Source organism: Cervus elaphus, chromosome 7, assembly GCF_910594005.1.
Source record: "Cervus elaphus chromosome 7, mCerEla1.1, whole genome shotgun sequence".
Lineage (NCBI taxonomy): Eukaryota > Metazoa > Chordata > Mammalia > Artiodactyla > Cervidae > Cervus > Cervus elaphus.
In genome coordinates, this window is record NC_057821.1 from 18,070,116 (window position 1) to 18,095,430 (window position 25,315).

Consider the following 25,315-nt stretch of genomic DNA (forward strand, 5'->3'; position numbering starts at 1 on the left):
CGGGGTCGGGCGGGCGCTGCTCCCCGATGGTCCTCGTCCCTCGCGGTTGTGGCGGCGGCTCAGGGACCTCAGCTTAGGACGCGCAGGACCAGTCTCCGCTCGGAGGCCGCATCTGCTCTCTCCCTTCCTCCAGCCCCGCTCCCTCTACCGCCTCGCAGGGAGAGCCCGAGGCGGGCAGGCCGGCGGGCCGGCAGGCGGGCAGCGGGCGGCGGGCTGCAGCTCCGGCTGAAGCTGCTGAGCCGGAGCGGGCGGCGGGTTCCCATGGCAACGGTCGCGTCACCACCGCTCGCCCCGCCCCCTGCCCGGCCTAGGCCACGCGGGCCCGCGAGGTTTGCGACACCCGGCGTTCAGGTGGGGACGCCTGAACGTCTGGGTGTGGGACCAGACGACAGGTGGAGAGTAGGTAGCCGGGTGGAAGCCTGGGTCGGGCAGGGGATGGGGAGGGGTGAATAGAGGTACGTCACGTGGAGATGGCGTTTGGGACTATTAGTGTACTGGGTCTTTTTTGCTCATTTTTCCGTGGTGCCTTTGCCCGGATCCAGGGCACGCCTCTCTCTCCGCCGCCTACCGGCTCCGCCATCCAATTTCGAGGTCCCTCGGTTCAGTTCAGTTCAGTCGCTCAGTCGTGACCGACTCTGCGACCCCATGAATCGCAGCACGGTCCCCAGGGCCCTTTAATCTGCGCCTCACCCCGCCCGCGCGACGAGAGGCGCCGCGTGCGTGGGGATTCCAGCCGCGTGCCACTTGCCATGATGGCTGCGTCACAGCAGCGGCCCCCGGGGTCCCGTCCCAGCTGAGACGGCCTGAGTTAACAGGCCCAGTGGAACCCTCAAAGGGTCCTTGGAACAGGTGAGCCGCAGGTAGATGCAAGGTGCTGGTGCAGCTCCTTTCCAGGTGGTCAGGGCGCTGCTGATGCTCTGACGTTCAGCACCCATGGAGACTGGAGTGGCCAAAATGAAAGGGGTGCCAGGATGGCAGCCTGGAGTGGTTTTGCGGCCGTGGATGGTGGCTGGAGCTTTCAGTAAGGGCACACTGCTTAACACAGGCAGTGCACTTACAACTTGCTCCACTGGTAACAGTGTAGGGACCTTCCCATATGGTCATATAGCGCAAACCCTAAGGATGTGTTTCTTAGTTCCCTTATTAGAAAGGAGAAATGCTGACCCAGATTTACTAGGGTAATGAATTTTTTTAAAATGCATCACACAAAGTAGTGAAGGGGGGCCAAGGATCCTGTTCCTTCCATTAACCACCCTAAGTAACTCCTTAGGTGGAACAGATTAAATGGCTAGAGGGGGTGGATCTGCTGTGCTTGGGGTGGTTATTGCTTTTAACCCTGAGAGAACTGAAGGAAGCTTTGTTGCTCTGGCCCCATATAACCAGGCCGAAGCCAACTTTGACTTCAGATGTGAGCTCCCACAGGAAGATTATCCTTACAAAATGACCCAGGTGCTGAAGGACCTTGTTATGACATGGGGTTGCATCTGGAAAGTTGTGTCCAATTGTCACTGCTCCATAGGCATCCTAAGAGTGAGAGGGAGCCCAAAGGCAAGTTGGGTGCACTGTTCCATCAGATTCATGGTTCTTGAGCTAAGGCCTCCATGATGCTGCTTGGATTCTCATTTCCTCTGCCTCGGTCGGGGACAGGCAGCCTTCAATGTAGTCTGGACTGTCCCACTTTATTATTAATATTTTTGGCCATGCCATGTGGCCTGTGGGATCTTAGTTCCCTGACCAGGGACTGAACCCATGCCCCCTGCAGTGGAAGTGCAGAGTCTTAACCACTGGTGCGCCAGGGGAAGTCCCTGGGCTGTCTGACTTTCATTCTGCTCGCACAGGGGTATACTTAAGGGAGGAACATGTGACATGACCACCACTGACAGAATAGGGAAGTGCACAAGAAGCAGGATGGCAGGGAAGACCACTGGAATGGGTAGCTGCAGTCCCAGACTTCAATCAATATTTTAATTACCAAGTCTATATTTAGCAAGACAATGTGGGAGAGAGAAAGAGGAAGGAAGGGGTAGGTGGTGAGAGGGCCTCCGAGGAGCTGACCCACTTTCTGCGCTGGCTGCAGAGCCCTGCAGTCCTGGCCAGGAGTTCCTGGCCTTGTGGCCCCAGAAGCCCGACAGGCATCGAGGAGATACTTAAGTGGCTACAGCTCTGTGGCAGCTGCAGACCCCATCAAAGAGACACACGTCATCAGTACTGTCCTTTAATCTTCCTCCGCTTCACCGCTGGGGGCAAGGGGCCGGCCAGGGATTTCAGGTGGGGTCAGTGTGACTGCAGGGTCACGGCGACAGCCCTGGCTGTGGCGTTGAACACAGTGGTGGGAAGCCTGGCAGCGGGCAGTGCGGCGGGGATGTCTCTGGGGACCCTCTGTATGGGCGGGATGTTGGGGCCCTCCAGCGTGTCCAGGATCCCTAAAAGGAGGAGGATGGAAAGTGAGCGAGGGTTGGCAGGGCCCTGGCCGAGGCAGCGGTCCTTCCCCTCCCCGCAGCCAGGCCCTCCTGTCACTTACCCTCTACCACCTTGTGGTAAGCAAAATGCAGGTAGAGCAGGAAGAGCATGTGCAGGGTAGCCAGGGTGCCACAGAGGAGCAGCCGCTGTGTGGGGCCCACGGTCCGTGACACCAACACTGCCACCTTGGGCAACAGGAACAAAGCTCAGAGGCCTGCTCCAAGCGAGTGGTGTGAGGAAGCCACTCTTACCCAGAGCAGAAACTCTGTGTGGGATTGGACTTGAGCTTTGAGCTGTTTTCCCTACTCCCTGGTAGGGCAGCCCACCCCGAGAAACCTCCTGCCCAGCTTACCATGCGCAGGGTGGACAACCCGCCCACCAGCAGCCAGAAGAGGTAGAAGAGGGCATGCAGGTGGATGTTATAGGTGATGAACAGGACAATGCAGTGTCCGAAGAGGCCGTAGCCCTAGAAAGGAGGATGGTGGAGAGGAAAGTCAGCTCAGACTGAGCTGGCCTCGTAGGGACCTTGAAAAATAAATGGTCCACTGGCCAACTCACCCCATTCCAGGCCCTGGGGCCCTAGGACAGGTGCAGACCAGAGCCTGGGTACTCTTTTAGATCACACTTGCCCACCACTGTGCTGGACTCCTTACCAGCAGTGCCAGCATCTGGAGCATGGTGATCTGCGCGTTGCACAGGTAGGCAAGGAAGTAAATGAAGGACGAGACGCCGAGCCAGTAGCCGAAGCAGGTGCCAATGGCTGTGCCCATCAGGGTGCCCTCCCGCTGTGGGGTGAAGGCTCTATTAGTCCTGTGAGGCCCCTGGTCTCAGTCTAGCCCAGGGCCTCCTCCCTCAGGGGCTGCTTCTATCCACCTGTCTCTGTGGGCAGCTTTCAACTCATTTCAGTCACTCCCCCCCAAAGTCCTCTGTTCTGCTTACGATAATGGTGTCAGATGTCTTCATCCCATGGAGGAGGATGGCCACCAGCGTGAAGACAAGCATGAGAGGTCCATAGAGCTCACCTGCGATTTTCTGTCAATATACCAACTCATTCAGGTGGGGGTTACCATGGCTCTTCTGTTGATGTCTTCCCGGACTTTGCCTGGTGGCCCTACCCTCTGCCCCAGTTCCTCCCCCGGCTCTTCCAGACATGCTACACCCCCCTACTCACCTGGGGGAAGCTGACCATCTTGATAGGGATCATGGATTCCAGGAGCCTGGGAGGGGAGAGGAGAGAGGAAAACAGATGAGAGCAGAGGAGGCACTAGGCTATGAGGTTCTGGAAAGCCTGAGTCTTACTCATCTCACTGACTGAAGAGAACATGCTGAATGGGAAGGAAGAAAAGGGTAGTAAAGACAGATGAACGAGGAAATCACTATCCTGCCCCTGAAAATGCTTCCAGGAAGAGCAGCCCTGACTCTGTGCCGACTGATGCAGCAGCAACATGGAGAATCCACACAGCCCCCTGGGCCTTTGGGAGGGCTTGGCCATTTACCTATGTGACCTGTTCCCCTTTAAAAGGGGAACCTCAGCAGAGATGTAAAGATAAACCCCTGGGAAATGTTTAGAAGGAAAGTTGTCACTTGAGAGAACCAGGGTGCTCCCTGCCTCTTCCTACTTATCATCCCTCCAGATACCACTGAGAATTTTCTTGAGAAATGTATTTGAAGTGGTATTAAAATTTCAGGCAAAGCAATCCCACTCCTAGGCATACACACCAAGGAAACCAGATCTGAAAGAGACACGTGCACCCCAATGTTCATCACAGCACTGTTTATAATAGCCAGGACATGGCAGCAACCTAGATGCCCATCAGCAGACGAATAGATAAGGAAGCTATGGTATATACACAATGGAATATTACTCAGCCATTAAAAAGAATTCGCTTGAATCAGCTCTAATGACATGGATGAAACTGGAGCCCATTATACAGAGCGAAGTAAGCCAGGAAGATAAACACCAATACAGTATACTAACGCATATATATGGAACTTAAAAAGATGATAACGATAACCCTATATGCAAAACAGAAAAAGAGACACAGATGTACAGAACAGACTTTTGGACTCTGTGGGAGAAGGCGAGCGTGGGATGTTCTGAGAGAATAGCATTGAAACAAGTATACTATCAAGGGTGAAACAGATCACCAGCCCAGGTTGGATGCATGAGACAAGTGGTCAGGGCTGGTGCACTGGGAAGACCCAGGGGGATGGGGTGGGGAGGGAGGCAGGAGGGGGGATCGGGATGGGGAACACATGTAAATCCATGGCTGATTCATGTCAATGTATGGCAAAAACTACTATATTGTAAAGTAATTAGCCTCCAACTAATAAAAATAAATGAAAAAATAAAAAATAAAAAAAAACAAAATAAAATTTCAGGCAAGACAAAGAGAAGTACCAAAAACTTTCCCACTTCTTGAGTGAGTAGCTCCTAATAGTACCTTAGATCTGGACTGGATTTTACTTCTCAGAAAGCTGCCCTGTCCAACCCTCCAGCCAACCCTGGGTTAGGGGTCCCTCCTGGGTGTGTCCCTTCATGGCAAATGAATGCTTGAGGGCTGCCCTTGAGGGTAAGGTGTCCCATCTTGTGTCTAAGGCTCCTAGACACAACTACTTCTGTGCCTGATGCACAGCCGAAGCTTAGTAAATACTTGCTAAGTGGTAGTGGGTATTTGATAAGCACTAGTTGAATTAAAGGATGAACAAAGAACCAAGCCAAGATTAAATCCAGTTCTTGAATTGTATGTACTAATTGAACTATGTACTAATATTCAGATTCAGAGACTGTTCTGGTCCTGAGAATTAAAAAGTAAACAAAACAGAGCCTACTTCTGAGGAAGTCTTTGGAAAGAGAGACCCAGGAATAAAAAAGTACAGCACTGCTGAAGTGTTACCTGTTAGAAGTGCAGAGCCCTACTGGAGCACCAGGAAAGGACAAAGTGGGGATGGGGAGCAAAGGAAGGGACATTTGAGCCAAGCTTTGAGGGAAGACGAGTAGTTTATCAGATGGAGCAGAGGAGGAAGGCAGTGTGTTATCACCATGCTCTGCTCCATGCCAAGAGGTATGGTGTGGCTGGGTCATGACGAGGGGAGTGTAAGGGTGTGACATCCGGTTGTAGTTTGGATGAAGGACTAGGTGTTAGGGCAGTTTCTGTCAGGAGGAGGATCCTCACCTGCTTCGCACCTGGGCTGGCTCCACATCAAAGTAGGGTCTCAGGATGTCGATGTTGGCATACAAGCTGAAGGCTCTGGAGGCTTGTCTCTTCCCTGCCTGCCACATCTATAGCAAGGAAGATGGGTGAGGTGGAAGGGTACTGTCAAACTCTCGGCTCTATGCTCTGTTACTTATTTTTTATCTGATTTCAACATGGTTTGAACTGGACAACCTGGGGTGAACTTCACCAACTCCAGAACCAGAGGCCTCCTGGGTATACTTTTCCACCTGTCAAGGAGCCAATTTTGCTTACCTGATCAGCCACCTGCCGGCTCAGCTGTCCCTTAAAGCCCTTCATCCCCAGGAACTCCCCATCCTCCTCTTCAGCAGCAGCTGCATCCGCATCCACTTCCTCCTCACGCAGGCGCTGATGCAGCTCACCCATATCCTCGAAGCTGGAGCCTGAGGTATCATCCATGTTCTCCATGTCAATCACTGCTGAGCCCCCACCCTGTGAGGACAACAGATCCTAGACTGCAGGACCTTTCTGCTTCATCCAGTTGTCTTTCTCTGTTCACCACACGGTTTGGGGCTAGGGGATAGGACTTGAAATCACCACAGATCATGCCACTCTCTTCCCCTCATTTGGTCTCAGAACCCCTGCTTGTTTGGTTCTCTGTTCTAGTCTGCGGAACCTAGTCCCTATCTTCCATACACCGCTTTTTCCTACCTTCCCTACCAAGGACCCAAAGGGCTGGAAACTGCCCATTTCCTTCATCTCTCCCAACCCCAAAACAAGGCTATGCGCACAAAGTGTGGTTTTGGCTAGTGAATCCCACCCACCCCTAAGCCCACTCCCGCCTCCCGCCATGCCTGACTCCGACTGACTTTCTTTAACTTGTGGAAAGCAAGAGCAATAATTGGGCCCAGATACCTAAGGCCCCTGGCAGGAGCCTGGACCTTTAAGATCAGCACTAGTCCCACTGCCTTTCTTGTGCACGAAGACTCAAAAAAGGGAAAAAGTGTTGCAAATGGACCAGACTTCCAGGCTCTGAGGGAGAGTCCCCACGACACTTCAGGACTGCTGCCGGCCCTGGGGCTGCGGGCAGCCGGAGCCGTGGGGCCATTACCTGGATGTTTTCTTCGAACCCTCCCCATTCCGGGCCGGCCCCGTTTCGGGCGCCGCCAGCCGGCGCCGCCGGAGTTGCCATGTCCCTAGAGGGCTCCCGTCGCTGAAGCCCGCGCTTGTCCCGCGCGCGGAGAAGGAGTGGGAGAGACGTGGGTCTGAGACAGGGACAGGTCTAGGGACAAGAAAGAAAGGTACGATGGGCCGGAATGCGAAAAAAGAGAAACCCGGATGTTTGGCTCAAACTGACTTCCGGTAGCTGGGGACGTGGACGGAGGCAAGGCACAGTCTCGCGATATTTAAGATTCTAGGAGGTGGGGCGTTGCTACAGAAACGGAGGCGGACGATTAGTGCGCACGCATCGGTTAGGTACTCTGATCACGTGGAGGAATTGAAGATGGCGGCGGCCCAGGCCGTGGAGGAAATGAGAACCCGCGTGGTTCTAGGGGAGTTCGGGGTTCGCAATGTAAGTCTTGTGGCCTTCAGCTCGGGAGCAGAGTGAATTAGAGATGATTTGGGGTCAGAGTGGGGACGGGCTTGGCCTCGCTGCCTCTTCGCGGACATTCTCGTCTCTCTTTGCTCTAGGTTCATACCACTGACTTTCCCGGTAACTATTCCGGCTACGATGATGCCTGGGACCAGGACCGCTTTGAGAAGGTAGGTGGAGCTGGAACCGTGGAATCGGACTTTGTGATATGAGCAACCTGTACTTTAGAAGCTGTCCCTGTAATTTCTAAGGCGCAGCAGAAAAGGGCAGCTTGCAGCAAGCAGCAGAGGGCGGTAGCTGGAAAACTAAGCGGTGAGCACAGGGAAAAAAGGTCAGTTTCCCCCACCGGGAAAAAGTCAGACTTCCCCCACAGGGAGTCCTAACCACGACCACAGGAGCCAGCAGTTAGGGCTAGAGTCCCTAGTCCTTGTCTGCCTAGTCAAGAACAATTCAGGCGAGGAGGCAGAAGGTAACAGCGTAAAGTACGAAGTTTATTGAAAAGAAAAGTACATGTAGAAAGGCACACGGGCAGGACCCTCCCATGGGGTGCACACTCACCCCTTAGCCAAGATGGATCTGGAAGTGAAGGCTTTTGGGAAGAGCAAGACTCAATATGGCCTGGAATTATCCTCTGACTTTTGACCCCAAGTAGCCTTTCTGCACTTGTGATGTATCTTTCTTATCCTAAAAAGGGGGAAGCGGAGGTCCCTTAATCCTTACGCAGAGGAGGGGTTTTGCCTTGTTTTGTCCTTGCTATAATTATTTCTTCAAGATGTTTACAAGAGACAAAGACTGTTTAGTCTGTTTCTGTTGTTTCTTCCGTTTTCGGAGGGCAAACAGGAGACTGATAGTAAATTCCTTAACTGGAGCCCGTCTATCTCCTACCACACTTGTGATGCGGGACAGGCTAAATTAAAGGTCCGGGTTCTTATTTTACCTGTAATTTGGACAGGGAGTGCAAAAAAAAAGTCACCACAGAAACAGAGGTGTAGAGAGAACAAAGAAGCAATTTATTAAGGAGAAGGGAAAGTAGGCACTCACAGAAGAATGCAGGTGTCCACACGAGTGAGGAGCCCACCTGAGGGTCTTTCTAGCCCCCTCTTTTATTTTAATTCCTTGAATGGGTGCAGGTTTCTTTGTTGTTGTTCAGTTGCTCAGTTGTGTCTGATTGTGACCCCAGGGACTGCAGCACGCCAAGCTTCCCTGTCCTTCAGTATCTCCCAGAGTTTGCTCAAACTCATGTCCGTTGAGTCAGTGATACCATCCAACCATCTCATCCTCTGTCGTCCCCTTCTCCTCTTGCCCTCAATCTTTCCCAGCATCACTTGTTTGCAGTGAGTCAGCTCTTGGCATTACGTGGCCAAAGTATTGGAGCTTCAGCTTCAGCCTCAGTCCTTCAGTGAATATTCAGGGTTGATTTCTTTTAGGATTGAGTGGTTTGATCGTTTGATCTCCTTGTTGTCTAAGGGACTCTCAAGAGTCTTCTCCAGCACCACAATTTGAAGGCATCAATTCTTTGGCACTCAACCTTCTCTCACATCCATGCATGACTACTGGAAAAACTAAAGCTGTGACTTTATGGACCTTTGTCAGCAAAGTGATGTCTTTGATTTTTAATATGATGTCTAGCTTTGTCATAGCTGTTCTTCCAAGGAACAAGTGTCTTTCAAGGTTGCAGTCAGTCACTGTCCAAAGTGACTTTGGAGCCCAAGAAAATGAAGTCTGTCATTGTTGCCATTTTTTCCCCATTTGTTTGTTATGAAATGATGGGATCGGATGCCATGATCTTAGTTTTTTGAATGCTGAGTTTTAAGCCAGCTTTTTCACTCTCCTCTTTTACCTTCATCAAGAAGCTCTTTAGTTCCTCTTCTGTTTCTGCCATTAGGATGGTGTCACCTACATATCTGAGGTTATTGATTTTTCTCCTGGCAGTCTTGACTGCAGCTTGTGCTTCATCCAGTACTCTGCATATAAGTTACATAAGCAGGGTGACAATACACAGCCTTGACGTACTCCTTCCCCAATTTTGAACCAGTCCGTTGTTCCATCTCCAGTTCTAACTGTTGCTTCTTGATCTGCATACAGGTTTTTCAGGAGACAGGTAATGTGGTCTGGTATTGTTATCTCTTTAATTTTCCACAGTTGTGATCCACACAGTCAAAGGCTTTAGCTTAGTCATTGAAGCAGAAGTAAATGTTTTTCTGGACTTCTCTTGCTTTTTCTATGATCCAGAGGATGTTGGCAATTTGATCTCTGGTTCCTCTGCATTTTCTAAATCCAGCTTGAACATCTGGAAGTTCTCGGTTCACATACTGTTGAAGCCTAGCTTGGGGAATTTTGAGCATAATCTTGTTAGCACGTGAAATGAGTGCATTTGTGTGGTAGTTTGAACATTCTTTGGCATTGCTCTTCTCTGGGATTGGAATGAAAACTGACCTTTTCTAGTCCTGTGGCCACTGCTGAGTTTTCCAAAGTTGCTGGCATATTGAGTGCAGCACTTTAACAGCATCATCTTTCAGGATTTTAAATAGCTCAACTGGAATTCCATCACCTCCACTAGGTTTGTTCATAGTAATGCTTCCTAAGGCCCACTTGACTTCTTTGATTAGGGATGGTCTATTTATTTTTGGGAGGATGGGTGGGATCTTGATCGCACTTGGTTATAACAGCTTCTCTTGTGCATCTTTTTCCTAAAGCCACCACACTAAGGGCCTTTTTCCTCTTAATTATCCCTTAGAGTGGAGCACCAGGTGTGGAAGGGTGGATAGAAGCCTGTGCCTCCGTACTGCACGTGCTCGGCCCAGCTCGGTTAGGTTTCTAGTCAGGGTTTCCTGTCCAGCTGTCACAAAGTGTAGTCAACGTTTAATTCCTGTTCCTGCTGTCATTCCTCATGCTGCGTTATCTGATTCAGTGCAGAGCAAGGAGAGGTGGCTTTGCCTTTTGCCTGATGTCTGAGTATGATGAGGCCAGCATAAACAAGTGACTCCAGTGTAATGTGCTAAAGGCAGCTGAAAGCAGAAAAGGATGATGGGGGTCGAGTGGAGGTCGGGATTTTGGGGGCGGGGTATCCCACACAGACACTTAATGGGAATGGGGAGCAGAGGTATGGAAGATTTTCTGAAGGAAATGACATCCAAGTTCAGCCTTGAACTTGGAGCAGAGGCTGAGGAGTGTCCAAGCAGTTCAGTGGTAGGCAAGATTGAAGTGCATTTTAGGCACCAGAGGTGATAGGGAGCTCTGAAGAGTTCTTAAGCAAGTATGATCATATCTGCAGGCTTAGAGGTAGAGAGGATTGGAGGCTTGTCCCATGGGGTGTACAGTTTGTGACAGTTGCATAGGGAAGTTGAGGCTGAAGGCAGAAACTAAGATTGTGATGATGAAAATAGAGCACAGGGGAGACGAAAGGTAAATTTGGTGGTTGCTTGGATATGGGCTGTTAGGGGGGAGTGTAAAATTACTGCTCTGATGGGTGGTGGTCATTTAGTGATGAGAAATCACTCTAGGGAAGGGGAATGTTGAGGCATTCAGTTTCCTGTGAGTGAAGTCCAGCAAACTGATTTTATATATATAAATATATATATGTAAGAGTTGTTCATACAGCTAATTGCTGAAACCATGAGCAGGGTTGAGGTCACCCTGGAGAGACAAAAACTTGGCAAACAGTAATATTTATATAGTAGGTAGAAGACTGAATTTAGAAGGATTGATCAGATGAGGAGGAAGAGATTGGCGCTCTGAAATCAAGGCAGCTGAGTTTGGAAACAGGCTTCTCTCAACAATGCCAGGTGTAATAGAGGTGTATAGTAAGATAAAAGTTGAGTAGTGTCAACTGGGTGAGCAGTATGTGAGCCTGTTCTTAGTAACATAGCCTCTGTGAATGTGGCTGGAAGCCATATTGCAGAGGGTTTTATTTTTTTTTACTTTTTAAGGAATTTGTAAGGAAATTTTATTTCTGGTTGTGCTTGGTCTTTGATTGATGTGCTTGGGCTTTCTCTAGTTGCAGTGAGCAGGGACTGCTCTCTAGCTGCAGTGGGAGGGCTTCTTATTGCAGGGGCTTCTCTTGCTGTGGAGCATGGGCTCTAGAGTGCTGGCTCAGTACTTGTGGTTCATGGGCTTAGTTGCTCCATGGTGTGTGGGATCTTCCTGGACCAGGGATCGAACCCGTGTCCCCCCTGCATTAACCACTGGACCACCAGGGAAGTCCCTGCAGAGGGTTTTAAATGAATGGAAGATAAAAATGAAGGGTTTTCCAAAATCTAATGAAGGACTGGGGGAGAAAGTAAGGTCTAATGAGGGACATCTGGGCAAAGGGAGGTTTTTGAGGGGAGTATCAGGTGGGGGGAGGTATTGCGTATACAGACCAGGCTTCATTTAGTGTTTCTCCTGTCCCTTTAGAATTTCCGCGTGGATGTGGTACACATGGATGAAAACTCATTGGAGTTTGACATGGTGGGAATCGACGCAGCCATTGCCAATGCGTTTCGGCGCATTCTGTTAGCTGAGGTATTGGGCACGGTGGCAAAGGTTGGGCTGTGGGGAGGACCTCACTTGGAGAATTGTCTCAAGTCGTGTTCTTGCAGTGTTGCTGAGCATTCCTCCTGCTCATTCTTTGTAAACTTTTCATCAAGTGTTCTAGGATGAGGTCTCTGTCTCCCTGTCTCCAGAGACGGGGGAGTTGATGGGGGGACTGCAGGGTCTGTCTCCTTGGGCAGGTGCCGACCATGGCTGTGGAGAAGGTCCTGGTGTACAACAACACGTCCATTGTCCAGGATGAGATCCTTGCCCACCGCCTGGGTCTCATCCCCATTCATGCCGACCCCCGTCTTTTTGAATATCGGAACCAAGGTGAGGGTTTGAGAAAATGAAATTTGGGGAAAGGGGGGCGGGGGCCGTGCTCCTCTGAAAGGGATTCTGGAATCAGACTGCCTGTGTTCGAATCCTCTTTATTATCTACCTTGGGACCCTGGGCCCATTACCAACCTTGGGGTGCGTCCGTGCTCTTCTCTGTGAGAACACTTGCCCTCGTCCTTCCTGTTTGCCAAGAGAATGACAGAAATGCATGTCAGGCAGTTGGCGTAGTGCCGGCTGATGCCATTAGCTCTGTGAGAGCCCCCACCTTCTCCCTCTGCAGGAGACGAAGAAGGCACAGAGATAGATACCCTGCAGTTTCGGCTGCAGGTCAGGTGCACTCGGAACCCCCACGCTGCTAAAGACTCCTCTGACCCCAATGAGCTCTATGTCAACCACAAAGGTGAGCACCGGGGGCTGCGGCGGGGAGGAAGAGGGCTGGTGGGCGCTAGTTTTAGGGACTCGGGTGTGATGTGCTTCCTCACGCAGTGTACACCAGGCACATGACTTGGGTGCCCCTGGGCAACCAGGCTGACCTCTTCCCGGAGGGCACCATCCGCCCGGTACACGACGACATCCTCATTGCTCAGCTGCGGCCTGGCCAGGAGATTGACCTGCTCATGCACTGTGTCAAGGGCATTGGTGAGACCTTTTGATTACACTGTTGGTGAGATATGACTATAGAGATGTTTCCAACAGGCAGAAAGCTGATGGACCTTTACTCAGTAGCTTAGGGAATGTGAAGAAGGGTCTCCTTTCAGGCTCTGAGTGCCCTCTTTCCTCCAGGCAAAGATCATGCCAAGTTTTCACCTGTGGCAACAGCCAGTTACAGGCTCCTGCCAGACATCACCCTGCTGGAGCCCGTGGAAGGGGAGGCAGCAGTAGAGCTGAGCCGCTGCTTCTCACCTGGTGTTATTGAGGTGCAGGAAATCCAAGGTATGGGATTTGGGATGCCGTGTAAGTCCGGCCCTAAAGTGTATTTCCTTTGAAGGTAGCAGAGAGAAATTCAAGCTGTGGGCTCATGTATTTATAATATGGTTTGTTTTCATTAGGTAAAAAGGTGGCCAGAGTTGCCAATCCCCGGCTAGATACCTTCAGCAGGGAGGTCTTCCGGAATGAGAAGCTAAAGAAGGTTGTACGGCTCGCGCGTGTTCGAGACCATTATATCTGTGAGTTTCAAGTCGAGGGTGGGGCGGCGGCGGTTCTTTGGTGCCACAGCTTTCTGGAGGTCAGATGTGGAATCTAGCAGTATGTATAAGGCGCGTTTCTCTCCGGTCCCCAGTTTCTGTTGAGTCCACAGGGGTGTTGCCACCAGACGTGCTGGTGAGTGAAGCCATCAAGGTGCTGATGGGGAAGTGCCGGCGGTTCCTGGACGAGCTGGACGCGGTTCAGATGGACTGAGGCTGCACTGGGGACTTCCGGTGCCCTGCCCCCAACAGGACTGCTACAGAGCCCAGAGAGACTAGGGGGCCTGGGCTTTCTGGGGACAATTCCAGCTTTATTTTTAGTCAATACATTTTGTTAAATGTGCCACAAAATGACTTTTATGCCTTTGTAAGGCCTTGGTGTAAATAAACTCACATCCAGAGAAAAATCCTTTTCTTGGAGACCTTTTCTTCAGTTTCCATCCAGAAACATGGGGCCCCACCTCAGAAGAGATTGGCATTATTTAGCGGTTAGGAATTTTGGGCTCAGACGTGACGGCAGGTCAGGGTCAAGTACCTCTGAAGCCCCACGAGAATGCCAGATGGGGGCACAACCAGACCGCAGAAAAATACTATGTGCTGCACACCTATTTCCTGTATACGGGGACGTTCCTGAGACAAAAGAGGGTGTTCCGTGGCAGTCGTCACAGTGCTGTCAAGACAGAGGCAGGAAGAACAGCAGTTCTCTTTGGACAGTCCCTCTGGATTAGGTCCAGCGGCCACCAGTGACGACACTTGAGAGGTTGTGAGGACTACCTGGTCTACATGTCATGGAGAGAAATCCTCTGGCTGGCATGCTATTCCTAGTTCAGAGGGCCTGATGGAGCAGGTCTACTAGTCAGTTTCTCCTGTCCAGCCCCCTTGGCAAGATGCTTGTGAGTAACAGCAACCCTGGAGTGTGTCACTGGTTTGAAAAAGGCAGATGGGGCCCTTTCTGTATGAAACAGATTTTTACTGACATGCAGATGTGCTTCAGTTAAATGTTTCTACAAAAAGGTTATATAAACAATAGAAAACTTCTAGCATGAAGTCACTGGATGTTAAAAATATTACAACACAATAAATACAACTATACCCTCCACAGCCCCACCACAGAGAAGAGTAGGCAGCTGATAAATCTGGAGGGAAACATGCGGAGATGGCCTTCACAGTGGACAGGAAGCCCAAAGCACCACCCAGGAAGAGGGGACGGACCTAGCCTGTGCCACAGAGGGTGCTACACGGACTCCAAGTCTTTCCTAGCTTCACCTCTTCCTGCCCCCTGACCTGGGGCCACACCAGCTAAGAGCTGCAGCTTCAGTCCATGCTGTCTCACTTGCTCTCACTGAAAAGCCTGGTCAGTGGACTGGATTGATGCCAGGCCTCTGTAGGGAGCATGTGAACACTGTGTAGATTAACTTGATTCCCACAGCCATGTCCCCTCTGCTTATAGGGCCATCCAGTGATGTCTAGAACAGACTGGAGACTCACAATATAGGCTCTGATGGGAAGGCATGTTTTTTTTCTTCTGGAAATGGCCCATGAGGGAAGTGACCAGGACCCGAAAGACCATGAGATTTTTGAAGGCACCTGGACTCAGCTAGTCCAAGGAGAGGAGACCAGTGGCTTAGCTAGCTGTTTGTCACAGATATAGCCTGGTTGGTCTGGATTTATCCTTAAATGCCAGTGACATCAGATGACACTAGATAGGGTACTGTGGCTCTTGTGTCTGAGTGGACCCTGGGGGCTGGGGAAACAACACTGAGTTCATGGCGGGATAAAATGTGTGAGTGCTGAGGGATGTTAGCACTACAGACCCTGGCCCAGCCCTGGTCCCTGAAGGTACTGTTTGATACTGTACCCAGAGCTTAGCAGTGGCTCATACCACGGATCCCCTCAGGTGACCAGATTCTTGCTCAAAACAAAGTGGGAACTGGCCAAATTCAGTTCAGCACCTGACCCAGATATGCCCCTGGAAAATGGGGAAGGTTGTCAGCCCAGCAGCAAGGGGGCTCAGTGGAACTTGCAACGACCCAGGAGAAACTCTGGCACAAGTAGTTCAGGGCTGAGCCCTTGCCGCAAGCCTGGCTGGTCGCAGCACTGGGTGTGGCGCCCTTGGTTACCACTCTGCACGGGTGTATGGCTGCCTGGGCACGGGAGGGCTCGGGGAGAAGGGCCGCTCTGCTCTAGCTTTTCTCTCTGGGAAAAGGCAAAACTCCAAAGAGGATGGGAGATACCTGGGAAATCTAGACAGAATGGCGTAAGCCCTGACTCCCTCTCTCTTGATACTTGAGCACAATGACTTCCGGCCCTCAACAGGGCCCGCTCTCTCCAGCTCCAGCCCTGGATCTCTCTCCAGGCTGACGACGGTGGGAAGTGAGGTGGCGGTGGAGAGGGGCCTAGAGATCAGCTACACAGGGGAAGAAGAGATGACAATAAAGGTCGAGGGAGGATGCGCAACAGCTTGATTTAGGGTTCAAAGATGGTGGCCAGGCCGCCCTCCTCGTCCAGCGCATCTGTCTCTGGCATTGGCTTTGGTTTTTTGAAAAGTGAGGGAAGATTCTTAATGTGAACTTCTTTCCGGAATTGCTCGCCCAGAGGTTTCTGTGAAAGACAAAAGAGAACTAATGCTGGGGCCCGAGTAGTAGGTTATTTTAAGGATTATCTCACCACAATGGGCGTGACCACAGGTTTCTGAGGTGACTGCAAAGGTGGTTAGGAGCACTAAGGAAAATGCGAGACCTACCCCAATGCACCCAGCAATGAGGCGCTTGAATTGGTCCTTCCGGCGCTTGTCAGCCACTTTCTGCAGAGAGGGGTTCAACAGCTTGCAGTCAAACTGGTCCAGACAGTCCTTCTGAATTTCTGGAATCTGCTCCATCACAGCTCTTATCTCCAGGTACCTGGGCCGCTGAGAAGTAGGGATAAACCCACTCAATGGCAGGGGTCTGGGCCCTGCCACACCCACGTCTCAGGGGTAGCACCAGCAACTTGGCAACTGCCTGTGTTGAGTTTATTAAGGCCCAAGTGACTGAAGCGGCCTGTGAGGGATCAAGCTGCAGCCATCCTGCCCACAGGCTTTCCCCACTCACCAGCGCCTCATATATCTGGAAGGCCAGGTGGACCAGGGAAGCCATGCAGCCGTCGTGCTGCCCATGTGTCTGTAAGCCCTTCAGCACGCTGGTGAACAGCCATGTAACAGCATCCGCGAGCAGTGTCCCCGACAGCACCTGGGGAGACAGCTGTGCTCAGGGCCGAAGGGGGGCTCTCTGAGGGCCCAGCACCCCGCTTAGTCCCACTGATTCAATCCCCCTGACCCCAGCGTTTCATAAGGGGTGAGAAGGAGGGATGAGGAACCATACTTGTTTGAGGAGAGGCCAGCAGAGCTGTGTGGTCGTCCTCTGGCAGGACAGAGTGTCCTTCCAGGCCAGGGAGTTGAAGGCCGTAATTAACAGCGCTGTACAAACATCCTAAGGGACAAGGATGCAGGAACACAATGAGGACTCAAGCAGTGTTCTCTATTATGCATCAGGAGCCAGCGTTTCAATAGGTAAGCAGGAAAATGATAGAAGCAGCTATTGAAGAGATGTGAGTTTATTTCTGCTGTCTATCAGGCCATCAAAAACAGGAACCAACCAGTATAGAAAAGAAAACCTGTGCAGGAAGGAGACAGAACCTAGGCTCGGGGAGGCTGAACACCAGGGCCTGGTGGCAGTGTGCCTGGGTGTTCATCTGAGCCTTGACCCATACCAGCATGGGAATACCGGGGCCTTGTGCCTTTCCCATATGAAGAAATATTACCAAAATACCCTCCTGGTGGTACCAGAAAGTGAGTAAAGTGGATGCGGGCTCCCCAGCAGGGCAAGGAGAGAACCTCACCTGCCCCTTCACCCACCTCATGCTTCATCAGGCATTTCCCCAGGTCTGTAAGCTCCGCCATGGCTGAGGGGGCTACCTCCGTGGCCATCATCTCTTCATCTGTAAGCAGAGAGCAGAATGTTAAGGTTCATCCTTTCAGAACAGAGGGTGTCCTTTCTGACAGAAGCCTGGAGTAAAGCAGAGTGAGGATCCTGGGCTGACTGGTGGTTCTAGGTACTGGGACAGCCCGTTAGGCTCATGAGAGGGTGTAGAAGCCCTGGCCCATGGCAAATCTAGGGACACCTAACTGTACACTTGCAAAACAATTTTTTCTGGACAGTTACTTAAAAAGCCACAAAAGCAGAGGCTCTTTTATCATTGAACCAATATTTGAGCACCCACTGTAGCAGACACTGATTTACTTACTGGGGATATAATAGGAATAGGACAAAATCCCTTCCTTGTTGAGAGTTAAGTTGTAGTGAGGGAGAGAAGTCACTGATAAAATAAGTAAAACATGATGTCAGGCAGTGATCAGTGCTGGTAAGACAGCAGAGAAGGAGACCAGAGGCTGGTGCTGCTGTTTGTGATGAGACAGTCATAAAAGACACCCCTCAGAGGTGACATCTGAGCAGAGACCTGAATACAAACAACAACATACTGGGCTGGTCCAGCACATAGCTGGGAGAACAATCATTCTGGATAGATTGATCCAGAATCTGGATAGAGGGATCACCAAGTGCAGAGGCTCTGTTGGGGGATGGTGCTGGGAGAACACAGCAAGGCGGCCAGTACAGGGGAAAGCTACATGTACCTGTACAAAGTCTCCTCCCCACTAGCCTGCTAGGGACATGGTTTCTATGGGAACTGACCTGGTTACAGAAATAATGATATTTAGGAGTAGGAGCTTAACGGCTGACCTCCAAGGGCTGCATCAGCCTCACTTACCATCTCCATCTGCAGGGGGAGCAGCAGTATGGTCAGCACCTTTCTTTGAAACACAGCACACGGCTAAAGCAAGAAAGCAGGGTTACTGGGCTGATTATCACGAGACAACAGCCATCTCAGGCCAGTGGATCCCAAACTGTCTCTGGGCAGGCGAGGACGAGGGAAGGTAGAGGACCATCCAGGCAAAAAGTTGGCTTCACCAATAGAAACCGAAGCATTTGACCAGACCGTGTTCTGGTCCCTCTTCAAGTTCAATCAACTGGACGGAAATTACAGAATGACCTAAGAGTAACTGACTCGGAGTGGAGGTCTCATAGGTATAACTGGTCTACTTTGGATGTCAAACAAATGAACTAACCAAAAAATAAAACAGAAATATAACCACCTGCATGTCCAAGAATCAAAAGTTTCCCCGTTTGACAAAGCTAGGAAGTTACTCCTACCATTAATCCAAACTCCTCCTACTATGTGAACCATTTCTTCATGTACTGGCCTTAGTATGAACAACTACAATTCAGTTCACAATTCATAACATGTCTTTAAGTTGACTTAAGGGTTACCTAGTTTCTATTTAGTTCATTATTTCTTATCAGTCTGTCAGTGTTGCTGCAAACATGTTAGGTGAGTGACCAGCTGTTTTTCCAGAAAAAGGCTTGTCTTCTACCCCTGGTTCCCATGCCACTTACTGATCAGGTCCATGACTTCTCGGGTTAACATCCTCACCAGTTGTTCCTCCAGCATCTCTTGAGACTCTGGGTTTTCATCTGTTGTCTCATCTTCTCCACTGCAGAAAACCAGGGACCAAGTCTCATGGGAATGCAAAAGAGGCAGTGACCCTAGCCAGGTCCTCTGTGCCCACTTCCTTCTCCTGACTTCCCTGGTCTACAATCCACTCGGATATTAGGAGTGGGCAGCAGTGGACTTACCTGGTGGTCCAATGGTTAAGAATCCACCTGCCAACCCAGGGGACACGGGTTCGCTCCCTGGTCTGGGAAGATCCCACATGCCACAGGGCAGCTAAGCCCATGTGTCACAACTACTGAGCCTACACACTCTAGAGCCCATGCTCCACAAGAGAAGCCACAGCAATGAGAAGCCCAGGCACCGTAACAAAGGGTGACCCCTGCTCTCCACAACTGCACAAAGCCTGTATGCAGCAGCAGTGATCACCGAGGGGCATTGTTATAATACTTGTGACTATCTAGTTGGCTTGACGGGACTAGATCAAAATCCTAAGTGGTAAGGATGTCTCAGCATTCACCTAAGGCAGCTGAAGGTACCCCCAATGAAAGCTTGAGCCGAGTTTTCCTGTCACGGAAAGGCCATCTACCATTTCGGCTGAGAATGACTAAAACCCACCACTCTTCTAGCCCTGGGATGGTAGAATCCTTTCTTCTACCATTTAGGCTGAACATGACCTATAACCCACTACTCTTCTAGACCTGGGATGGTAGAATCCTTCCTACCCTATGGCTGCCTTCTCTCATCCCAAACCTGGCTGAAAGCTCATCTATCAAGGAGAAGAGACACTCCCTTACCAAAGCAGGCTCCTCTGGTTGATGACTTGCCATTTTTGGGAAAGCCTCTGGGAAAACAAAACAGAAATAAGCGCTACACTGTGGGGAAGGCTGGAAAAGATAATATCTAAGGGCCACTCTGTGGTTAGAATTAGCTGAGGATGAGTCCAGGTAACAATTGAAGAGCCTTAAGAAATCCCACAAGGTTAAAAAACCAGATATGGTTTCTGTAACCTCTCCCACGGTGGCTCAGTGGTAAAGAATCCACCTGACAATGCAGGAAACATGGATTTGATCCCTGGTCTGGGAAGATCCCCTGGAGAAGGAAATGGCAGCCCACTCCAGTATTCTTGCCTGGAAAATCCCATGGACAGAGGAGCCTGGCGGGCTACAGTCCATGGGGTTGAAGAGTGTTAGACATGACTCAGCAACAGAACAACATCCTCTCCCAAACCCGAGTCAAGGGGAGCATATCAAACATTTCTTTGCTTGGCAAGGATCAAGAGCATTTTAGAATTCCTGAGTCTCTTCTGGACACACTGTATTCTCTGCCCAGCTGGTCTCCCTGCTTAATTCCAGAGCTGGGGAAACAGAACCCTGGAGGAGCACTCCGCTGACCACCTCTCCTCAGTTAACAGGACAGGAGCAGAACCTGAGACTGCATGTGTTTGGTGGGCAATGGAACCAGTTTAGTTCTTGGGTGAGCTGCTCTACCCAGGGCAGGGTCGGGGTGGGGAGTAGGGTGGGGCGGATGTGCAGCTGTCCTGGCAGGGCAAGGAGACAACACTTCTGGGAGCTCTTAGCTTGTGAGACTCACAAGAGGCCACCAGCTCTAAGGTCTCTGTGCTACCCTTTCCTGACTGATCTCTTACCACGTGGAGGTAGGTGAAAAGAGGTCCAAGGATGGGAGACACCAGGGCTTCATAGTGCTCCGGGGGACAGAAGAGCACCAGAGGCTTCACAAAGACCCATGCCGCGGCAGGTTAAGGAGCCTTAGCATACGAGCGACACCCTGTTGCTCTAAGCACCTCTCCCTTGTGAGGCTGGAACTACAATAAGCTCTCCTTCACCACTCTCCTTGTATTGTAACTTCAGGGAAGAAGGACACTCCCCAAAACAGACAAATGAAAACAAAGAATCCGAGTGAGAATGCAGTCTGAGTGTGTCTTCAAAGAGAGGCACCTGACCCAGTACAGAAAAGGGATAAAAGCCTCATCTCCCATCTCTCCAAGCAACAGGAGGGTAAAGATATCTATCCCTAAGGAGAAAGAGCTTTCAGGACCCCCTGAACTGCTTTCAGGTTCTCCCTGCTGTTTACTTCAATCTTCTTGTCTTTTTAATGTGGTAACTGTATACTGAATAGAAATGACTCCATCTGTTTCATGCAGCTCAGCTCTGCCTCCTCTAATGCCTGTGAACTGTTCCTGTCTTAACCTTCTGGCCCTTTGGGGGTTTTCCAGGGAGTTTCGAAAGGATATGAAGCATGGGTCTGAGTCGGTAGTCAGGAATATTGTTCAAGTTGACGAAGGCAGAGCTGAGGAGCTGGGTGGCCAGGTGCTCCACAGTGTAGAAGTCCTGCTGCATGGAAGGGCCTGCCTTCCCGAGGATATGGAAACTGCAAGCGAAAATCATGGACAACGTCAAATCCATGATCTGTCACCACTATCCCTGACTCCCCTGGGAATCTCTTGTCTACGAGAAGACTTCTCAGCTAGAAAAGCAATTCACTGTATTTTCTTAAGAGAACTTCAGTTTAATCAGCATCCTTTGAAGATGTGGACTTAAATCTTCTATCAGAAGTGAAAATACTAGCCCCCACCACTTTTAAGGAAACTTGTTGACAGCAGAGTCAGTTACCCCCTGCCCTTGATGCCACAACCAGGACCCCAGGCCACCAAACATGGCCGCCACCTTCTAGTGTCGCACGGAAAGTGGGCTATGAGTAGTGAGGGGTCTGAGAACATGCATCCTCATCACTGTATCTTCTACTCTGATCTCATCATTATATGCACTGGAAATAGACAAGGTGGGCATTAAAATATCAAGTCGTGGCTAGGATTAAAGGCACATGTGACAGTTAAAAAAAAAGAAAAAGGAGAAAATCAGCCTTTTCATTTTGATTTGACACTAGAATCATCAAATTCTGTCCTCATATTACCTGTACACTAGAATGCTGGATCAGATGTAAACCCCAAGGCCATTCCTATACAGTGCATGTCTAGGAGAAGAACATGAAAAGGCAGCACTGGTTCCTTACCAGTTTTCATAGAGGGTGCAGAAGAAACGCTGCATTCTTTCCAAGACCGTTTTGTAGACAGGAGAGTCATTCAGTTCCAGGAGAGGCTGAGGTAATCCTACAGACAAAGATGGGTCAGGAACCTACTGTTCCACTGCCGAGGGCTCTCAACCTACCAGCACCCTCCCGCAGGCAGAGGTGGTCTGGGGAGTAGGGGGTGGGGTGGGGTGCGATAAATGCAAAGCAGCTAACCAAGCCTTCTACCAGCAGGAGACGCTAATAGCTTCCCTGAAGGGACTGCTACACTGCCTTGCAAGAAAAGGTGAAAGCCATTTAAGTGTCCAGGTCTGAGGACTCCAACCTTCGCCTGGGTTTCTCCAGATGGAACTTGTACCGAAGCACACAATGACAGCCCCAAATGATCTCTCCATAAAGCACTGGGAATGTACCCCTTCCCTTTTAAGTCACAGAATCTCTTTTTCAAGCAAAATTTTATGCAAATGGCCGAGATGTATAGCAGATCAAAATGAAGTCCATTTATTTCAGTATAACAGCTGCCGTTGAAGATCTGTACTTCTAATCAAAGGCAATTTTGTTTCCGGCCTTGCTTCTGGTTGGCAGCTGCCAGGGGAACTGCTTACCCATTCTACTATGTTTTGGTTGGTCATACATTTCTACAGCACAAGTTCCTGGCTTAATTTGCATAACTGAAGGGGGATGGAAGAGGAATAGGTGGTGAAGAAAAACCTACTTTTTATACTAATAGTAAGACATTTCTTGGATGTTCTATCTTTACTGGTGTCTGAAACAGGGAGCTTAAGTAGTGGTGCCAAAGGAAATGGCCCAGGATCATTTAGGTTAAGACAGATGGGCCCTGGAAAGGGACATCGACAGTCTTCTGGTCATTAAGTCACAGCTGAGGCATGCTCATTGGACTGCTTAATCATGGCCAGGCCCAGGCAGGGGTGATAGCCGGGGCAAGAAACACTGTGGGGGCTGTGATGGAGTGCCAGCCTGAACTTTCAGAGATCAGCACACAGTTTAGACAACTCTGTTGTCTCCAGTTCCAACTTCTAACCGACCACCCTGCTCTCCGTGCTCCAGCCACACCGAGTTGCCTCCTCTTCCCTGGATATATTGAGCTCTCTGCCTCATGCCTGGGGACCTGGCATCTGCCACTCTTGTCTGCTTAGAATGCTCAGCATCTCCTTTTGCCCCCCAGTCTGGTTGGTTCCTGTGCATCCTAAGTCTCCACTCAGAGGCAATCTTGTGACTCCTCTCCACGACTGGGTTGGGTCTTCCAATAAACCCTCTCTCCCAGTCACTTTCCTACATAGCACGTATCACGATTATGATTGTAAAGTTATTTGCTAATGGGAAATACGAGTTAAAGCAACGTTCTGATAAAGGCAAAACTTGAGAAAATTGACTTAGAAACTATTCCTTTAAAAATTTAATAATAAATATAATATTTTACTGATTAAAGCTAAGCTTAATTGTTTGATTAATTTCCCCCTTCCCCCTGCCACTCATACAAAAGACAGGAAAGTAAGCTAATATCCTTCAAGTCAAAAAACCATGGTTTATTTACAATCTAAACGCTCTAACATGTACCACCAGCTGGTAGGTAAAGCGGAGGAGGGGTTAATGTGGGGTGTGTATGCTTCTGGAGACCTTCTCTGCATGTTAAGATAATAAAGTGAATGTATTTGTTTCCAGAAAGCCTGCAGGAATTCCATATGTGCATTTCTGAACAAACTAGTGGTCAAGGTGCTGCCAGGTGAGGAGAAAGGGATACAAGGCACAATGAAGCTGCATTAGGGATAAGGTGAACCTCACGAAAAAAAAAAAGGTTAGATTCCTTACCTAAAATAGCAGATTTTTCCACTTCAAGCATATCCAGAGCCCTTGTGAAAGGTTCTGCCATTTTGGCTAGCATTTCTGGTGCGTATAATGTATTGTGAGTTCTGAAAAAAAATAAGAATGCTGTGTGAACTTTCTTAGCCTGCTGCAGAAGGAAAGAGTGGATTTCACCTTATAATTCAATGATATTGCATTTCCACACAGACATCTTCCTGTCAGCACTATTCTTGGCAGGAGAATTTAAATGTTTCCCTGGAGAAGGGGTTAGACTTGAAGCTATTAAGTTTATTTGTATGGTATACAACACCTAACAGCAATCAACAACAAGAACCGAATTCTGAGAGAGCTGGACAACATCTCAGTCTAAAGCTGGAAAGCAAAATTCTTTCAAATCTGAGACAGTGCCTGGGCACTCTGTTTTCTGACTGCCAGTGACTAAGGATGAAATGTCAGAGGCACTATGATGCAGGAAGACATGTAGGAACACCGGCAGGAACAGACAGCAGGTAGTGATATACCCCCCTTTTTAGGATATTTTGTCTCTGATCCAGCAGGGTGGACCCAACAATGTCTGACAGCTGTTTAGCCTCCTAGGGGCACATCTACAATTTCTAACGTGAGCATTTCTTCCTCACCAAAAATGACTCACTTGAATACTTATCAGCTTTGTTAAGAGTACGGACCTGATCTGTCTGTCTTCCACAGCAATGGCACCCCTGAACACGACAGCCAGAGAGCATAGCTACCTATTTTTCTTTTACAGGTTAATTATAAAAAATCAAATGTACAGAAAATTCTAGAATATAAAATGGACCAGGCAGATTAAATATTTAAGATGAACACTGAAGGACTTCCCTGGTGGTCCAGTGATTAGGAATCCGTTGTGCATTGCAGGGGACTCGGGTTCAATCCCTGGTTGGGGAACTAATCCTGTATGTGATGGAGCAACTAAGTCTGAGAATAACTAGAGCCTGTGCGCTGCAACCGAGATTCTACATGCTGCGACTAGGACCCGACACAGCCAAATAGATAAATAAATAGATAACTTTTAAAAAGATGGATACGATTATTTTAGACCACGCTTATTTTTTGAAAACCTGCAATAATTTTTAAAACAACCTAACCATGTGCATTCATCACTACACTCCTTTAAACTGCGTTTTTGTGACTGGCTTATTCCACTTAGCATGAAGTCAAGGTTTACCCATACTGTAGCATGTTGCAAAAACTCCCTCCTTCTTAAGGCTGAATGATATTCTGTTGTATAGATCACATTTTGCTTATCTACTCACCCACTGATGAACACTCTGGTTGCTTCCACGTTTTATATAGCTATTGTGAGTGATGCTGCTATGAACATGGTTGTATAAATAGTTCTTTAAGACCCAATTTTAATTCTTTTGAGTATATACCTTGAGCTGGAATTGCTGCTTAATATGGTAATTCTGTTTTCAATTTTTAATTGTTGAATTAAAATTTTTTTTTTTGGGGGGGTGCTGCACTGCAGGGTCTTAGTTCTCTGATGAGGGATTGAAACTGGGCCCCCTGCAGTGGAAGCAGAGAGTCCTAACCAGCAGAACAACAGGGATTCCCACTATTTTTAATTTCTGAGGAACTGCCAAGCTGTTTTC

The 25,315-nt window shown here is 49.5% G+C and overlaps 3 protein-coding genes across 4 annotated transcripts in view; 1 reads left to right on the forward strand and 2 right to left on the reverse strand.

The window, feature by feature from the left end:
• Positions 1–1,943: 1,943 nt before the first annotated feature.
• Positions 1,944–6,900, reverse strand: YIPF3 (Yip1 domain family member 3). The gene is made up of 9 exons (XM_043907584.1): positions 6,748–6,900; positions 5,931–6,128; positions 5,637–5,743; positions 3,632–3,677; positions 3,400–3,492; positions 3,114–3,245; positions 2,813–2,926; positions 2,522–2,645; positions 1,944–2,423 (listed from the first exon to the last, which is right to left on the reverse strand). The coding sequence occupies exons 1-9, from the start codon at positions 6,826–6,828 to the stop codon at positions 2,275–2,277; spliced, it is 1,044 nt and encodes a 347-aa protein (XP_043763519.1). The 5' UTR covers positions 6,829–6,900; the 3' UTR covers positions 1,944–2,274.
• A 177-nt stretch (positions 6,901–7,077) lies between these two features.
• Positions 7,078–13,666, forward strand: POLR1C (RNA polymerase I and III subunit C). The gene is made up of 9 exons (XM_043907585.1): positions 7,078–7,209; positions 7,329–7,400; positions 11,626–11,733; positions 11,943–12,075; positions 12,362–12,481; positions 12,568–12,720; positions 12,865–13,014; positions 13,131–13,247; positions 13,361–13,666. Exons 1-9 carry the CDS (start codon positions 7,141–7,143, stop codon positions 13,477–13,479), a joined length of 1,041 nt encoding a protein of 346 aa, XP_043763520.1. The 5' UTR covers positions 7,078–7,140; the 3' UTR covers positions 13,480–13,666.
• Positions 13,667–15,704: 2,038 nt separating this feature from the next.
• XPO5 (exportin 5) overlaps positions 15,705–25,315 on the reverse strand; it is a 41,352-nt gene continuing 31,741 nt past the window's right edge. For both annotated transcript variants that reach the window (XM_043907578.1, XM_043907579.1), the window contains 12 exons: positions 23,688–23,788; positions 21,843–21,939; positions 21,064–21,200; positions 20,458–20,555; positions 19,607–19,653; positions 18,755–18,852; positions 18,069–18,131; positions 17,158–17,240; positions 16,625–16,732; positions 16,355–16,492; positions 16,009–16,173; positions 15,705–15,866 (listed from right to left, as the gene is read on the reverse strand). In XM_043907578.1, the coding sequence (XP_043763513.1) occupies positions 15,732–15,866; positions 16,009–16,173; positions 16,355–16,492; positions 16,625–16,732; positions 17,158–17,240; positions 18,069–18,131; positions 18,755–18,852; positions 19,607–19,653; positions 20,458–20,555; positions 21,064–21,200; positions 21,843–21,939; positions 23,688–23,788 (1,270 nt within the window). In that variant the 3' untranslated portion in view covers positions 15,705–15,731. The remainder of the gene's footprint in view (positions 15,867–16,008; positions 16,174–16,354; positions 16,493–16,624; positions 16,733–17,157; positions 17,241–18,068; positions 18,132–18,754; positions 18,853–19,606; positions 19,654–20,457; positions 20,556–21,063; positions 21,201–21,842; positions 21,940–23,687; positions 23,789–25,315) is intronic.

Bases quoted from the DNA above. Each gene is read 5' to 3' on its own strand.
- POLR1C (XM_043907585.1), top strand. From the start codon at position 7,141: ATGGCGGCGGCCCAGGCCGTGGAGGAAATGAGAACCCGCGTGGTTCTA. The intron at 11,734-11,942 runs GTATTGGGCACG...CTCCTTGGGCAG, and splicing joins GGCGCATTCTGTTAGCTGAG to GTGCCGACCATGGCTGTGGA. The intron at 13,248-13,360 runs GTGAGTTTCAAG...TCCGGTCCCCAG, and splicing joins TGTTCGAGACCATTATATCT to TTTCTGTTGAGTCCACAGGG.
- YIPF3 (XM_043907584.1), bottom strand. From the start codon at position 6,828: ATGGCAACTCCGGCGGCGCCGGCTGGCGGCGCCCGAAACGGGGCCGGC. The intron at 3,678-5,636 runs GTGAGGATCCTC...CTCCCCTCCCAG, and splicing joins CCAGCCCAGGTGCGAAGCAG to GCTCCTGGAATCCATGATCC. The intron at 3,246-3,399 runs GTAAGCAGAACA...TTCACCCCACAG, and splicing joins AGACATCTGACACCATTATC to CGGGAGGGCACCCTGATGGG.